Genomic DNA, 17485 nt, shown 5'->3' with positions numbered 1-17485 from the left:
TGGCTGGTTACCCCCCGCCCCCAGGGCTGCTGCCTTTAGACCATGCTGGGTTCTGTTTGCTTGAACTTGTGTTATCCTTAACTCATGGTACAGTGAATGCTACTTTTCCTGCAGAAGACCTACCCTATCTGGTGGTGCTGTAAAGAAAGCAGTGTTTCAGCTGTTTTTCTTTTCCACAAGTGTTCTTGTGCTTTGAATCACAATTATTCTTCCAGACAGGAGCATAATTATACTATGAGCCTCTTCTCCCTGACCATCCTGATTTCTTCAGTTTTGGAGCTACAGCTCCTTGATGCTCCTGTTATCCCTGGTTTATGTGCTCTTTTTCTTCTTCCTTCCTTCCTTTCTGACCTGAGGCCTTTCCTCAGAACTTTCCTTCCCAGCTTGGGGCTGGGGTAGAGCAGGTGAATCGGTAGGGAGAGGCCCCACCTGCGCCATGCGTGGGCCAGCCAGAATTCCGCAGCAGATTGCCACCGCAAAGCCGAGACCAGCACGTTTGATCTATAAATGCATAAACTCCTTCCCAGCTGACACCTCCCTCCCTTGAAATACCCGTATTACATAAAAAAACAGCTGGGGAGGTGGAGGGTGGTTCTTTAGCCTTAACAGTAACGTTAGTACTAGGTTAGAGAGAAACTGGCCATGAATAAGTGCAGGTTGTCTCCTGGAAAGAGTTTGGGGTTTTGTCAGCAGGAGTGTTAGCTTGTGTAAAAGCCTTCCAATGCAATGCGTTTTAATGGTGCGGCAGAAAGAACAGTTTTAAGATGGCATTTGCAGAATGTATTGCTCACTAAGTAACATGTTTTATCGCTCAGAACAGATTATCTTCAGGGCTTTTTAGGATGTCAGATCCAGTGCTCTGTTCCTATGAGGGTAGAGTCATTTCTGGAATAATCTTTCCTCATAAGTCAGGGGATAATTTTTTCTTACCTTTACCAGCCCTGGTTCTCCTTTCCTTTTTCCATCTCAGAGCCTCTCGGTGTTCACAAGTCACTTGATTTTAGTGAGAGCAGTCTACCTTGGTTACTGTCATTTGGATGCAAAGGATACTGTACTCTGCCCTTCTGCACACTCCACTGATACAACCATTCTAGGTCAGTACTGCTTGAAAAGGGGACCCTGGGGTTCTGGGGACCCTTGCCTGAGGATAGGGTCTCCACAGCTTGCTTCCTGGTCCAGGTTGAGGCTGGATGTGTTTGCAAGGGACTGTACCCTGGCAGGGGCTACCATGGAACGAGGATGGGAAAGCTGCACCTCTGCACAACCCATGGGCCAAACTGCAGCATTTCTGTGCTGCCTGGGAATGGCTTACTGTTACTTGTTCACTTTCACTAGGTTGTTGTGGCTAATAGGAACAGTTCAGCTTCAGTTATATTTCTGCTATGACCTCTTTGGGTGACGAAGGTTCCTCTTGCTGCTAGTGGTGGCTATAATCTGCATTTGCAATACTCATTTCTTTCATATTTGTTATGAGAGCATTATTAAGGAAGGCTCTATTTTAAAACTAAGATACTTCTTACTGATGTTTGTCTTTTTTTTCCTTGCACTGAACATGCAGTATTGTCTCCCTTATTCACGGTATTGTCTCCCAGAAATAAACTGTTTGAATTTGTTTGATTTCCCACCTGTGATTGCTGCAATGAATATGCTCAGACTTTGTTAGTTCGCACTAACAGTCGCGTATTACGTACTATGAATTACCCAGCGTTGCAAGTTTATCAGACAAACAAAACACACCAAGTAGAGTGTAGTCATTGCTTGATACTCAGTTTTAGCTCAGAATATGCTAGTAATACTGTACACTGGAATTTGCTAAGGTAATCTTTGCAAAGAAAGGTTTTTAAACTGTAGTCATCAGCGAAACTTCCTACAGCATTGTGCAACATTTTGCTAAAATGTTTTTAGTGCTTACCCGCTTAACGTGAGTTTCAGTCTACTTAATTGTGCAAATAGGATTTCTCTTGGCTTTTTTGTGCAGTACTGCCTTTTAAAGCTAACACTGCCTAAAAAGTGATTTCTTGCAAGTCAGCAGTGGTACTGCACATAAACTAAAAATATATTTGGATGTTATAAGTATGGAAAAATAGACTGTAGTCTGTAGTGTCTCCACCTGAAGACAGTATATATATTCTATAGTTTCTTTAGGCTGTACAATGTTAGGACAGAAAGGCTTCTTGTCTATTGTATCTTCTATCCACTCTTCAGGTAAATATTCAAGATGTGTTTTTACTTCTACATACTGCTTTCTGCTTCACACAGGCAAATATATTTTGAGTTTTCATTTGTACGTTGTAGACTGTTGCAAAATGTGGGCAGACGTGTAAGTGACTTCTGGTCATTGATTCCTAAAAAGGTGTATTTCCTCTCACTTTGAAAAGCTGCTAATATAAAATAACTTTATAATTACATGGAGTATTTTAAATTTTAATTTTTGCTTCACTACATAGCTAGGCCAGGTGTTTGAGTGGAAGTGGCTTGTGCAAGTTACTGCTTCGCCTTATGAGATGAAGTTAAGGAGAAGGAAAATGCTTTAGAAAATCTTGGAATAATAGTACAAGTTTTTACTTGAGTTTAAATTTACCAGTTCCTAATATAGTATCTTGTTTTAATTTTGCATACAGTTCTGGGTATACAGATTTTTCGGTTCTAGTAGGAGTACAATCTAAGTACAGTATTGTGGATACACACAAGTATCTATCGTGAATGTGGAAATCGGAAGTTTTCCAAATTATTTCTTGGCCAAATGCAGACAGTTTTTTCTGTAGACAGCATTACATATGATGTAATATATCAATATCCATGCTAGCAAACTTTGCAGAAGGTGGCAGGGAAAAGGGTACTGCAGCTCTCTGAATTAAAAAGTCAGTCTTACTAACTTACAAACTTACTAACTTTGAAGAAAACCCAATTTGATTAGGTGTGTACCTGAAAATAATTGAAACATTTGCTTGAATTTTCAAAACAAATGAGGTTTGCATTCTGATTTGCAGATTTCATCCCAGGAGGTTAAAGATTGGTGAAGTTAAAAGCAAGGGAAAGCAGAATTTTATGAATGATGACGTTTGTTTGTTCTGTTTATAAATGTAAGGTTACCAATCTGGTAGGCCAAATCTGTTACATAAAGATTGTTGTGGAAGTCTCTTCTCCCTCCCCACCCCCGGCCCCCGTATTTCAAAAAATGTATTTGTTTGTAGTCTGATCATATTAATTTTTGATATAAATGTACTTGGGAAGAAAGTTTGGCTTGCAAAATAATTTTTGTTGGTTTTTTATGTTCCTCACAGCTGGGTTAGAGGTTAAAATTAAATTGCTTTTTCCTTTTGTTCTTTGGGGAATTCTCATGGTGATTTGTGATTACTAAAGGTGTCTACCTTAATTTAAATAGAACTGGGAATTTGTGTATTGCATAGCATGCAGTTTCAAATAGGAAGAGTGAATTCCCTTAAACTGTGCTCCAGTGTCAATGTTATCTGGCATATACCTTGGTTGTGGAAAAGGGGGTTCAGTACATGGCGTCAGGTCAGGGCTGGATCTGTTAGACCTAACCTATCGCTACTGTTAGTTTTGGGGTTTTTATCAGCATAAAGGAAGAATTGGAAATGAACAGATAGAGATGGAGAGAAAATAGCTTTGCCCCGTCTGGCAATAGCACTAATTTATGCCATACTAAGCTGATTGTGGAATTTTAATACTATTTTAAGAATTAATTGTTTTGTTTTATTTTATACCTTCATTGGCTCAATTATTGCATCACAAAATGGGCAGTTCTTCCAATTGTTCTTGCTGAAATAGTGCAACAATATTGATACATAAAGGAGACAATTAATACTATTTACCTTAAATTGCTTCAGCATGTTGTTCTATGTTTGTAAATATATTATTTGCAGTGACTGCTTTGTATCAAATGGATTATTGAGTTGAGTTTGTTCACGTTCAACATAGAAAAAATAATTTCCTGTGTTTTCTTTTTTAGCCTTCTGTTGAGTCTTCAAGCCCAGGTAAATATTTTTAATATTTCTTAAACTTGTGAGGGAAGTGGGCATCTTCCAAAAACTATTTTTGCTGGTCTCTTCCAGTTAGTAAACTAAGGATATAATTTGATGAATAGGTTGGTGGCAGTACTGGTTTAAGTAGTCACTACTTTCTTCCAGTCTGCACCAGCACCAAGTTTCTAAGTGGGGAAATAAGATTCTTGACTTTGCAAAAGCTGCACAAACCCATGTTCAGGAATGCTGATGTCGTAAGGGGCACAATGTGAGCAAGTGCTGGGGGATGGAAGAGGCTAGTACCCCCAGCAATATGGTTGCCATCCCTCTAGGCATGGCTACCTGTTGGTGTTAGAGTTAAATACAGAGTCAAAAGTTCAGGCACTGTGTGCTCTCAATTCGTAGATGTACCATTGCTTTATGGTTTTATGCGTAATAGAATTAAGAACAAAAGCAGCAAGAGAAGCAATATTTTTTTACCTCATTGGATTACTAAAAATGAGGAGTTTCATGATTTCTGTTTTTAAAGCTGGTTATTTTCTGATATGCCACTATCCCAGAGCTACTGGCTGTCTAGTAGTCAGCCTAAGTGTGAATCATGAATATCCAGAGGTTTTTTGTTCACTTTGGTACCACCGTACTTAGCGTTATTTATTTCCAAGGTTTTTGGCATCCTACTAGTGGAAAAGCTTTCCAGTACTTACTTTAGCTGGACTGCCGTTGTCTCTTGAGGTCTTATTTCTTTCAGAAAAGCAATCAATTGCTTTAACACTTCAAACTACAACATATAGTTAACCCTTACAGTCAACTCCTCCCTCTTGCACCCTTAGTGTGGGTATCCTCCTCAAGCTTTGGAAAATGAAACTTGAATTGTCCACAGAGACAAGAGGAAAAATGTTAGCAGGGTTAAAATTAGAAATCGGGTATTGCTGTACTACATAAAAGTGCTGCATCTGCCAAACCATTCATCCATTCATTTATTTTTCATTGTCACAAAATATAACCAGACTTCTCTACAAAGAACTGTGGAAAAAAAGGCATGGGGAAAAATAACTAAGGATTCTGTATCATAAATGAAATGTGTGTAACTGTGAAGCTTACTTCAAGTGTAAATTTTGGAAAAGTCATTAGACTGTCTTTGTAGCTGTAGACAAGAAAGCTTCCAAAGTATAAAGGAGACAGGAGTCTTGAGTTTGTATTTTACGAGTATTTCTGCTCCCAGTAGAGCTCTTGATTCAGACAGACTTTTGAAGACTTAAGTTTTAAATAATCATAAGCTGAACATTTTACAGACATTTAACTAGGGGCTTGATGTCCAGATACATAGTACTTTGAGAACTGGCTGGTTAAACAGTGTCTCCTGGTTCTTTTTTCCATGACCTCTTACTACCCAAAGGGCAGCTTTCACTGTCCTCTGAATAATGAGATTGGCTTTCCCTAAGATAAATGATAGAGGGTTTTTTAAGATATTTTAATTTCTGAGTGTAAGTTGAGTATTAAAATGTCACCAAAATAAAAATTTAAACTTTGTGAGGCCATGATCTAACTAAAAACATTCTTTAAAATGTTTTCTATCAGGAGGTTCAGCAACATCTGATGACCATGAATTTGATCCATCAGCTGATATGCTGGTGCATGACTTTGATGATGAACGGACATTAGAAGAGGAGGAAATGATGGAAAGAGAAACAAACTTCAGTTCTGAAATAGAGGATCTTAACAGGGTAGGTAGCCTTAAGTAGTCATAAAACATAACCACAGCCCACAGTCTCACACAAAACATATGCAGATTTTTTCCCCCTATATTTGGAATTAAAAAAAAACACAACCCACTAATAGGTAAATAATAGAGATGGGGGAGAGCAGCTGAACTAAATTTGCAGTTCTCAAAAGTTGGGGAAAGGAAACTGGTACATAAATACTTAATAATGTATAACGCTGTGCTTGTTTAGTTTCTTTTTGCATATATGTGCTGGTATAAGATTTGCATTTTAGAACTAATACAAGTTAAAGTACACTCTGACTAAACTTGTATATTCCAGTGTTATGATTTTCTAACACACTTGCACTTTATTAGTGCGTATCGATTTTGATTTTTTAAAAAAATCTCATAATTTTAAAATTTTTTGCCTTTTGACACAAACAGTTGTATAATACTTCAGCGGAGCATATAGGAGTATCTTCATTGTTAAGGTAGAGGAATTGGAGATGCAGATGAACTGACTGGCTCATAGCAAAGAGCTGTCAGCAGAGCTGGGGACTAGAACTCACAATTGTTAATAGTGATAAATCTTAAAACATGTATCATCTGAAATAATTGCATATAAGATTTATTTGGCAGTTTGAGGTTATGCTGTCACTTACGTATTGTCTTACATTACTTTTCAGGCAGGAATAATATTTTAAAATTACAAACTAGGGTCATTATAAATGCAAAGTAATTTAGATACTGTTTGTAGCCTCATTGGCTGAAAAGGCTTCCAGAACAGGTCATTAATGATTCTCAGATGCATATTTGATGTACAAATCCTATTTAGAATAAGTGATTATGCCAATATGACTTTAAATTAATTTAGTGCATTTAATCAACTTTTCAGGTGTAAACGATAATTTCTTTCTGGTAATTTCAGGTTTGATATTAAATGGTAGACATAAAGATAAATAAGTAGATTTTGGATCTAAATATGTTTCATCTAGATTAAATGAGAAATGGAGCTCCACATTTATGTCATGTGGGTTTTAAGTTGAAAATATGTTTTTTTCCCCTCATATTTTGTGAAGAGTCAACATCTGGTTGTGTAATTCTATCACCACATTACAGTGCTTCATTTATAACTGTATTTCAGCCATCAGTTTATTCTCTCATATCGTGGTTTTCAGGCTGCAAGTTTATAATTTCTCCATGTGTCAGCTCCTTTGTGATCAGGACGATGAGTAATGGTGCAACTGAGTTTCAGATCCTTCTGTGCCAGCAGGATCTTGCTACAGACCTGAGTTTGCTTCTAGTTGTGGGACAGCAGGCTGCATGTGAACACTTACTTTTATCTGGGTTTTTTTGTAGTCGTGGATGATAGGCAATCTAAATCTCAAAACTGTGCTATTCTGTCTGTTTCTTTCCCCCAGCATTTACACGTATTATTTCGGTTTTCCTCCAGACTGTGAATGTGACTGATTTACTAGTTTAGGTCCTTCAGAGACAAGGTGGCAGTCAGATTTTGCAAAATCATTTTTGAACCATAATGTTTTCACTCCTGACTGTCATAAAAATTACATCTTCCTCTGAGAGAAAGGATCTTTTGTAACTCGTTGGTTAAAACTCTGGTGGATCTGTAATGCATTAGTACTTGAGGTTGAGCAGCATCCTGCATTTGTCTGTGCAAGTACATGTGTACATTTTTGTCTAAACGGCAGTAGCCTGTCTGCATCTAGAGACTTGAGGTCACCCTCTGTGCTGCTCTAGTATAGGAAAAAATACAGTTCCCTGAAAGCAGAGCACTACCTGAAGAGAATCAGAAGTATTGGATTTGGTGGTTCTCAGTGTTGTTTCTTGAAAGACAAAAGGGTTTTTTGGGCAGGAACGCTATCTGTGAGGTTGTACAGCAGACTGTCTTTGATCATTTCCAGACACATATTCAGTAATACTGTTCTCGTATGTAGGAGTATCTACCAGATGTGACCAAAGTCCTGACTAACCAGCATTTGTTCTTCAGCAGCCTGAGAGGCAGTGCTCAGGAAGGTGTGTGTGTGATCAGGCACATCTCTCAGCGTCCTGGGCATATGCTGATGCCACAGTTTTACAAAGTGCAGGAAACTTAATTTTGGTAGTAGGAAACCGCATTCACACTCTCTTGGAAATAATAAATGACCAGGACCCAGCAAGTTGCAGAAACTCAGCTTCCTCCTGCTCTTAGCTAGGCTGACTGTACAAAGCATCAGCTGGAGGGAGTGTGACATTTGATGAGTGTGAGGTTCTTTACCTTTGTGCTGCCCAGTCTCTGGGCAGAGTGCTGCTGGGTGGGGTGTGCTGGCTTTCTGGGTGCCTCTAGGAAGTGGTGAGCATTGCCAGGGCGTTGTGTGTGATGCCTCCCTGGGTGATGTACAGATTTTTAAGCCTTTGACTTCCTCCCTTTTTCCATTTGTTGTTCCGTATAATCAAAGGTTTCTCCTTTTGGGGTCTCCCTTTTCAGAGAGGCCTCTTGGGTTTTCTTAGGGTTATGCACCAGCTTTCTCTTGTCTTTAAATGGAAGAACACAGTGTTTCTCCCAGATACTCTTCCAGCCTTTAGCAGGGTGCAGTTCAGGCACATGTGAAAAGCTGTTGTCTCTTTGTCTGTAGTTCCTGTCAGTCTTACTTTTCCTCCTCTTGTGGATTTGTCCATTTGATTTTTAACCTCTGTAAACTTGGTGTCCGCAAGGCACGTGGCGATGTTGACAGTTCATTTAGTGTGAGAAACATGTTTGGTCTTTCAGACCCATTCTGTGTTCGTTTCAGTGGTTGCCCCTGAGCACTTTGATTAGAAAAGTGTACAGTCATTTATACTCATCTTTTCTGTGCTGCTTATGGTACAGTTCTCTGTTATATCACTCCTCTCACCTCTAGTCCAGATGCACGAGTTATAATCCATTTCTTATTATTAAGCGTCTTCCACATAAGAAGTTCCTATGGCTTTGATAATCCTTCTTACTTTTTTTAACCTTTTCTGTTCTTGCAACATCTTGAAGCAATACAGAAATCACGATTGGTATTATCTTGGAGAGTTACTGACCCTTGGAGCTTTTTGAATTGTAGTGGACTATTTGAAGTTAAGAGGCTCTACCTAAGAAAAATGTTGTAGATACAATACCACTTTCCTAGGTAACATAGAGTAAGTAATATGCCTGCCACATAGTTCACACGTACCTATGAATTGCAGTAAAAGTTTTTAATTTTCAGTCCATATCTACAAATAAGAGAGCGATGAGGGCTGCTTAATGAAAGTATATTACTTTCCAAAATGTACTGGAGAACATTTGTTTGGAGAATTATGAATAGAGTTTTTCTGATAGCTGCACTGTCAGGTTTTAATTAAGATCGCAGTCCTGTCATATTGTCTGTGTCAGTAAAATACTAATTCCCCACTTCTAAGAGTTCTTTCCATAAAATGTGATAGGGACCAAGAAGTCAAGAGGGAAGGTGAGAACGTTTGGGTCAACATGGTCTACATTTGTTGTGTGTATAACTTAGTGTATATAGCTTAACCATTGAGTAGACCAGTAAGTGGTAGAATGGCTTAGTTCTTTGAAGTAAAATAAAACAAAATAACACATACAGCGGGTACTGGTAACCCTCATGTTACTCTTATTTTTACACAGCAGAACTACACTTGCCTTTTATAATTGGTATTATTAGTATGTTTGCAGAAGCTAGAGATGTGTTGATCATTGAAGGACCTTAGAAGTTGATTGGAGGAGGTCTAAGGTCATCTGATAACAAAAAAAAAATCTGATTATCAGCTGAGATGTACATACTAAGAAGAAATATTTAGAGCAAGCAGACACCTCTAAATAATAAAGGATTTGACCTTGTGAGAGAGAGAATTTTAAAATGCTCTCTGAAAGTTTCTGCTCTGAAAAATCTTATTAGTGATGCCATATAGTGCCCCAGAAGACTGGATACTGAAGTATTAGAAGTAATTAAGTAAGTAATTTGCAGACCTGGCAATTAATTTTTATTAATAAAGTGAGTGCAATTGATAACAGTTTGGGAATCACTGAATTTGAGAACTGACTGTATCATTTGAAGTGTCCGTTCAGAGTGGATGAGCATTCTAAATATAAAGATTTGTAAATGTGTACATGTTTTAGCAGATTTACTTCAAACTGTGGGTGGTTTTGTAGACAATTACCTTAAAATGTATATGAATCTGTAAGCATTACTACTATCTTTACCTGGATATCAGGTGATCCTGAATATAAGGTGATCCCTCGCCCCCATCCAACCCCTCATTTTTTGTTTTGTCCAGAAAGGAGAGGTACAGAGAGTGGGGAGGTGAATTTTTGGTGTAATTTTGTATTCAAAGCCAGGGTTGTAGAACTGTGTGGAATTGTGCCTGTAGCACAGCTCTCCAAATGAAGATTTAATTCCATGTTCAAGCCAGGTGCTGCAAATTCTGGCCTTTATTCCACTGAATTCTTGAAGGCATTGCAGAAATTGCTGCCTTGCGCTAGGCCTAGTTCCTGCCTGCAAAACCTGTCAGTATCCTAGCTGCCTGTGTGAAGCAGTTGCTGCTGATGCACATTTTATCTGTGTTTTCCACAGGTATGTACAAAATACTACAATTTTTTCAGGTAGTTTTTGGGCAGTAAAGGGAGTACCAATATATATTCCAATAGGGAGTGTGTTTGCTCTGTGTGCTGAAGGGGTATGATGTAGCCAGACAACCCACCCTGCTGCCCTGCTTGTGTTTTGGTAAAACAGTAGTAGACAGGTACCAAGGGAGGGCTGGGCCATACTGCCCTTTGGTGGTCTTTCAGTGAGCTTTATGGCCGCTTTGAGAGATTGTTGGCACATGAGATCTGGTGTAAATTTATAAAGGATTGGGAAATAAAAATTTTATCTGCAGAAACCCCCCACATTTTTCTTAGGAGCCAAAACTTTGAATTTTGATTCTCCATTCATTTTGGAGTGGCCATTCTTAGTATACGTGATCATCATCTGTCTTTCTTTGCTGTGTTATGTTTAAAGTGCTCGTCTTCAAGCTGTAGAGCAGATGTGGGATGAGAAATATTTTTGTTAAAATCTCAAATTTTGTTTGGATGTTTATCAGGAAAGTGATATGCCAATCCAGGAGCTACTTAGCCTTTATGGCTACGATGGTACTATTCCACTCCAAGAAGATGATGATGATGAAGATGATGAAGAGGAAGAAGAGGAGGGAGAAGATGATGATGATGTTGATAATGATGACAACAGTGGCTGTAGTGGTGAAAACAAAGTAAGTGTTTACACTAATTTGAAACTGATTTTCATACAGCCTTTCTGTACTAGGCGACCACTCAAGGTGCCATGTTGTGGCAGAAATAATTTATAATATAGCTGATTTCAGATGCTTTGTGTACTGAACTGTAATGTTTATTCTTAATGACCTGTCTGTCTTTCTCTTCATTGCTCTTAATTTCATCTGTATCCTTCCAAACTGGTGCTGAGGCAAATTAAATTAAATGTGTCTCTTGAGTATTGGAGATTGCTGGAAGTTTTCTAGCTTTAGCATTTTAAATTGTATTTTTTCAGCCTGGCAAGCCCTCGTTGTACTTAGATTGCTAACAGAATCTAATGCTTCAAGTATCTTTGCAAAATGCATATTTTTGAACTTACTGTCTTTAAAATCCCATTCTGTGTGCTCTTAAAATAAGTCTTCTGATTTTAGAAGAGTCTTTTCTGCCTGTGTCATATATATTTGTAACAATCCTGTCCTGTCATGGGCACAGCTGTAACTTCTCCATTACTGGTGCCATTTAGAATTGCATCCTGAATTCCATTAAAATATGAAACCCTTTGCATGTAACAAAAAAGCTTAGGCATTAATGGGAAGTTGCATTACCTAATCTGGCTTTAAAAAGAATACATTTTGGTTTTTTGATATCTTACCCATTTTAGAATCTCTGGAATGCGACACAAAGATGAGGAATGATATATCTGAATCAGAAAACGAAGTAGCTAGGATTTACGGACTCTCTTGACAGATGCTGTAAAAGACTGCTGTTTGTGTGGGTTGAATAGTTCGAAAAGAAGAAAGATACATAGTTATATTATATCAGAAAAGGTTCAAGAAATGGAGGGGGAGAAACTTACATAACATGGAGTATGCAAAATTGAAACAAGACACAGAAGTGGTTTATTTTGTTGTGCAAGGTGGTGTTTCTGAAGTCTCACTTTCTTCTTGTGTCCTTGCTTTTTAATTACTTCCTGACACAACTTCCATCTTCTGTGTTCTCATGACCTCCTCCGTAGTTCTCCAGTTCTTTTGCTAGCTGATTTAAGATACTGCCTGTCTTTTCTCTTAAATGGATAAAATCTCACTGTCTGTCTGCTGTTAGCAGTGAGAGGAGTCCTGTTTGTTCCTCTGTGGGGCAGTGACCCTTTGTAGCGTGCTGCAGAAGCAAGTGCGTTCCTGCCTGTCAGCAGCAACAGTTCCCAATCTGGCACAGTAAACACAGCCAGTGGTTTAGCCTAATTGCAGACTTGGCACTGTGGCTCAACTGGAAGTGTGTGTTCGCCTATTCTACCCCAGTTTTGCTAGGGTTGGAACAAAGGCAGTGGGGAAGGACCGGGCACTGAGCGAGCTGGCTAACCTGTTAGGATTGTTTGCCTCGGGGTACAGGAATGAGAGCTCTGAAATGCTTGCATGCTCTTTGCAGAGAGGCAGTAAAATACATCTGTGGGGGTGGAATAATTTTATAAATCATTCAAGCTTTCTCCACAAGTGCTCATCTTTCTACAGCTTATTTAGCTGTACTGCATTTAGCTATTTTCTGTTTTTAATCTGCTTTAAGCTGCACATGTGATAATACTCTGGTTGCCGGTAAAGGTACACGTAAACATGTCCTGTGCCTAATGCTTCTGTTAGAACTAGCAAGTATGAGTGCTCACAACCATGTCATAAAACACATAAAAGGTATTGTCAACATGCATTGAAACTAATATATTTCTCTAACCTTTATGATTTTAATTTCCCTTAATTGTAATACTTCACGTATTGTGGTTTATCTTCTAATAAAAAAACTTACTCTAATTTTTGATGTTTCAGTGACTCAATGTATATACTCGAGTCTACTGATATGCTATTCCTGTGGGGTTGAACCATACTACTGACATTAATTTTTATGAAGGTACCATTTTCATTTGATTGAGAAAAGTATAGCCAGGAAGTAATTTCTCGGCATTTTGTTGAAAATTCATAAGGAAGGGTTTTAAAAGCCAAAGTAAAATTTAAAGTTATATTAAATTAAAACTGTAAGGATTTGCTTGACTGATCTAAAAAAGTAGACATGATACTTAATTGTGGCTCATATTTCTGATTTGTGTGTTAGAGTCTGAGTATTAAATTGATCTGCTTAAAATCCTGGTGAATAAATAATACAAGGTGTTTACACATTTGTTGCGGCTCAGTCTGGACAGGCCACAATCTATACAGTCACTTCAAGTCAGATATTTGGATTTGATAAATTGACAATTTTGGAAAAAATATTACCAAAATAGTGTATGTCACAAACAAAGGATAGCTGATCTCGTCTTTGCTTTTTTATATTTAAGGAGGAGACGATAAAAGATTCGTCAGGTCAGGAGGATGAAACACAGTCATCTAATGATGACCCAGCACCATCTGTTGCTTCTCAAGATCCGCAGGAGATAATTCGCCCTCGTCGATGTAAATATTTTGATACAAGTATGTACAGTTTAGTACTGAGCATGGTAATCTCAATATGATTGACCTTTGGTTAAGAACAGCTCTAGTTAACAGTCTTCTGTTTCTGAAATATGCATGTTGATGCCTATAAACGTTTGTTCTCTTTCCTAACACTGCCCTTGATAATCATTATGCTCAAAATAATAAGCAAAAAAAGGTCCTGTTCTTAGCATAATGCTAAATCTTCTCTGCAGATCAGGGACTCTGTATAAGGACAAGAGATATTCTCTCTTAAAAGAAAGGATTAAATTTGTGGAAAAAAAATGAAATTTCTACAGTTTTAAAAAAACAGGGGCTCAGACAGTGTAAGTCCATTTGTGACACTACTCTGAGTGTTGTAACAGGCCAGTTTATGATCCTGCAAACTGGTTTGTATAGATGCACCCTTCACAAAAATGTTCTTGTACATGGAGTCCAGTGCAGTAAATGACTGTTTAGTATGGTATTACCTTACCAGCGTAGTTTCAGCTGCCAGTTCATGCTAAAGACATAGGTAAAAATATTTGCAAATAGGAAGTGCACTGTTCCAGGTAGGTAATTGCTGCACAGTGCATGATTATCATGACAGGGCCTAGTCACACCGGGTTATGTACTCATTCAAAGAGAGTGAGAGTTCAGTGAAGGAAAAAGTAAAAACTGAAATTTACTGTAAACGGAACCGCAGATTTCTTCAGGATCGCCGATACAGAAAACAAAATCAACGAAATCTAAAAAAGGCCAATAGATTGTTAAATCTGAAATAACAAAGGGTGAGATAATGATTAATTCCACATTTGATACTGTTGCCAGCATTGTAGACTGATTATTTTCTCTCTTATTTTGTTTAAAAACTGATTTTGCATCCATTTGAGACTGTTGAGCTAGTGTTACGTAGCTATCCCTTTAGACAACTCTTATTTCTGTGGTGATCTGACTTAATGGGATCTGAACCTTGCAGAATTGAACTATCAGCAGGGCCATTTGGACAGCAGATGTGACGGCGTTTGAATTCCTACTGTTCTGTGTTTTCACAAACAAAAGTTAAAGCAAAGGTTCCTCACGATGCCTTATACTTGACACTTACTAGGCATTACGTTGTAGAAATGCAGTTGTCTGATCTGTAATTTATTTTAATCCAAAAATGCTGAGGAACCTCAGCATGTGGCTGTACAGAGGATTGCAAATATCTTAAATAAATGTACCCTTGGTTTTTTAAATGTAGCATTAGCATAATGCAAGTGGATTGCATTAGGGTTTGGGTTTTTTACAGTGTTCAGCTGTGTATAGAATGTAATCTGATGTACAAATAATTTTAGTGCTGCTATTATCACATGCCATACATAAACCAGATATTGCACTTGCTTTCAGTGCATTGTGAAAGGCAAGTAGCCAGTATCATAAAGAGCTTAAAATTTTTTTCGGTCCTTAACTGAAATAATCTATTTTAAATGCTGCTATGCATCTCTGAGCAGTACATCCAAGCCTACTAAATCCCAGTAAGACTGAGAGAAGCACACTTGCAGATTTCTCGCACCTTGTGCTGTAGTCTACCTTAAATTCAGTGACAGCTGCTGTAAGGGAAAAAGAACAGTGGTAACGAAGCTAGGACCTCATTGAAAACAGTGTTGAAACCCACATGCTGAACATCCACATAAATACACTTTCAGAAAGTAACTCTTCGTAGTAAGTTTGGATGTGGATCATCTCAACTGCTTCAAAGCTGGGTGAGGGAAAGGAAATTTTAATTAGGTAGTAGTAAAATTGATGGATGTATTCATTTGTGCCTTAACTTTTCAGAGCCTGCTGTGTATCTTAATCCATTCTAAATATGAACATTGGATGGGTTATTTTTTAGAGATGTCAATACTGAAATATTTAGTATTGGCACTAAAACTGCCACTTGCACTTGTGTGAGGGAGGCAGAGCAGGGCTGCCATGTGGCTGGAGGCTGGTGGGATGAGGGGCTGGGCTTGTGCCCCCCCGTCACACTTGCTGTGGTGCTCCCAGGAGCTGACTCTGACATCCCAGGCCCCCTCACTCAGCCTGTTTGCTGGAGGCTGATGTTGGCATGCACATGCCCCATCACAGCTCATGTTGTGTAAATGTTGGAACAATTTCTTGTAGATAGTGAAATAGAAGAGGAATCTGAAGAAGATGAAGATTATATTCCCTCAGAAGACTGGAAAAAGGTAAATACTAAGAGCTGTTAACAAAGTCTATATTTAATGAATAATGAGTTGATCTGTTACCTAGTCATTCTGAGCTCTGCAGGTCACCTAAATCCTCTTTTGTTTTTTTCCGCATAAATATAAAAGAGTTTTGATAGTAAGAAGTGTTAAAGACCTCCCCAAATAGTCAAAAATCCATTTCCATATAGTGCCTCTTAACAAAAAAAATCATGGCTGTCGTTGCTTAACTTCTTGTTTCTGTTATTTCAAAATAGGAAATCATGGTGGGCTCTATGTTTCAGGCTGAAATTCCAGCTGGCACATGCAAATACAAAGAGAATGAAAAAGGTGAGACTTAGCACTATTACCATTCTTGCTATGCTTGAGATTATTTTCTGATGGGGTGTGTCTTGCAAAATAAAAGAGCTCCTTCAAAAACAAAATGGGAGCAGCAGCTTTGATTTTGGTATTTTTTAACTTTTCAGTCAGTATTGAAGAACCCCTTGTTGTGCTTTTGGGTTTTTTTCCAGGAACTTTTTCCCCCTTACAACCAGAGCCTTTGGCTGTATGCTATCAATATAATCAAGTCAGAAAAGGTAGACCCAATTTAAACCCAGCTGTGAGCTTAAAAGAAACAAGTATTCCTGCTCAATTCAACCCATTGCTAAGAATTTGTTTACACTGCAGGTCAGTTTGAGACTGCCTCTTTTGTAGTTTTATATAAGTTAGTTTTTAAACTCTGTGCCTTCCTAGAATCCAACTCAAGTAGTAGCAGTTGTCGTGCTTTGAGCTCCAGGTTGCGGTAGCTACGCTGTAGCCTGATCTAGCTACCAGCTGTCTAAAAAGAGCATCAGCCCTGCTATTGATTTAGAGCAGGCTCACACTGAAGCTGACACATTCTGTCAGCTCTGGATTTCATAGCCAGCAAGGTTGAAGAGAATGTAATTTAAAACAACATGAGAATTCAGGAGCTTCCATTAAAAATAGAAAATGGCGAATTAGAAAACAGCTGCTTTTTAGCTGTGAAGAAGTTGCTCTTTGCACTCTTTCCTGCTTCTGTCTGAAAATAGAGCTTGAACTATGTATTTGCCTGAGATGCAGTAAATTATGCTTTACTGGTCACCTGCTTTTCCTGGTATTTACTCAGCTCTAAATGGCTTCTGGCCTCCAATAATAAAAATGATGTAGCTGCTTTGTGCTTTGCAGTAACCTATATAGAACACTTTTTCAGTCTTGCACAGTACTCTGTAAAACAGAGGACTGACGTCATGGGCAAAAAATGTTGAGGGGAAAAGTTAAATTTTCACTAATCATGCTAGGGCTATTCTAGTTTTATATACCAGTAGAGGTTTATATCTTCTGCCACTTCTTTCCTTTCTGCTGTGTTTTGGATGTAATCTTTGACAGGACTCCAACTGAAATATTAATGAAGCTTAAAAAGCTATTGAAAAATAAATGTCTGAGAGTATGTATTTAGTACTTTCATGTACGTACATCACCATCTTCGTTTCTCTAGTGAAGGGGGAATTCTAATTGTAAAATTGCCAAACAGTAAGAAGGCTAGTCCTTTCATATCCAGTCCTGTAAGCAAAAGCACAAAAATGCTAGAACTCTTAAGAATAACTACATTGCTTTTCAGACTCTGTTCTGACATGCTGTTGTGGGGAAAGAACGACCATGTAATCTACACTAAGCTAATTACAGTGGACTGGCTCTCTGAGAAGTATGCCTGGAGACCAAATTAGCTGCTACTAAACAATTTCAGGTTATGAAAAATCTACAAAATGAAAAGATATGTTTTCAGAAGGATTGGACTTGAAAATCAAAGGATAGCTCTGAAAACTGAAAGATGCCAAAGCTTCTTTGAGATTTACTGACCACTGCCATTTATAAACGTTGCAGCATAC

The 17485-nt window shown here is 38.3% G+C and overlaps 1 protein-coding gene across 9 annotated transcripts in view; it reads left to right on the top strand.

Moving 5' to 3' along the window:
* The window catches only part of MIER1 (MIER1 transcriptional regulator), a 43449-nt gene that overhangs the window by 14679 nt on the left and 11285 nt on the right, over positions 1–17485 (top strand). For 8 of the 9 annotated variants that reach the window (XM_056356652.1, XM_056356648.1, XM_056356649.1 and 5 more), the window contains 6 exons: positions 3974–3998; positions 5565–5710; positions 10792–10959; positions 13278–13410; positions 15535–15599; positions 15854–15926. In XM_056356652.1, the coding sequence (XP_056212627.1) occupies positions 5612–5710; positions 10792–10959; positions 13278–13410; positions 15535–15599; positions 15854–15926 (538 nt within the window). In that variant the 5' untranslated portion in view covers positions 3974–3998; positions 5565–5611. Of the gene's footprint in view, positions 1–3973; positions 3999–5564; positions 5711–10791; positions 10960–13277; positions 13411–15534; positions 15600–15853; positions 15927–17485 lie in introns of those variants that run through there. The other variant, XM_056356646.1, reaches the window with a different exon arrangement.

This window comes from Falco biarmicus, chromosome 11, assembly GCF_023638135.1.
Source record: "Falco biarmicus isolate bFalBia1 chromosome 11, bFalBia1.pri, whole genome shotgun sequence".
Taxonomy (NCBI): domain Eukaryota; kingdom Metazoa; phylum Chordata; class Aves; order Falconiformes; family Falconidae; genus Falco; species Falco biarmicus.
The sequence above is the reverse complement of the archived record's forward strand: the minus strand, read 5'-3'. Positions and strand labels throughout refer to the sequence as shown.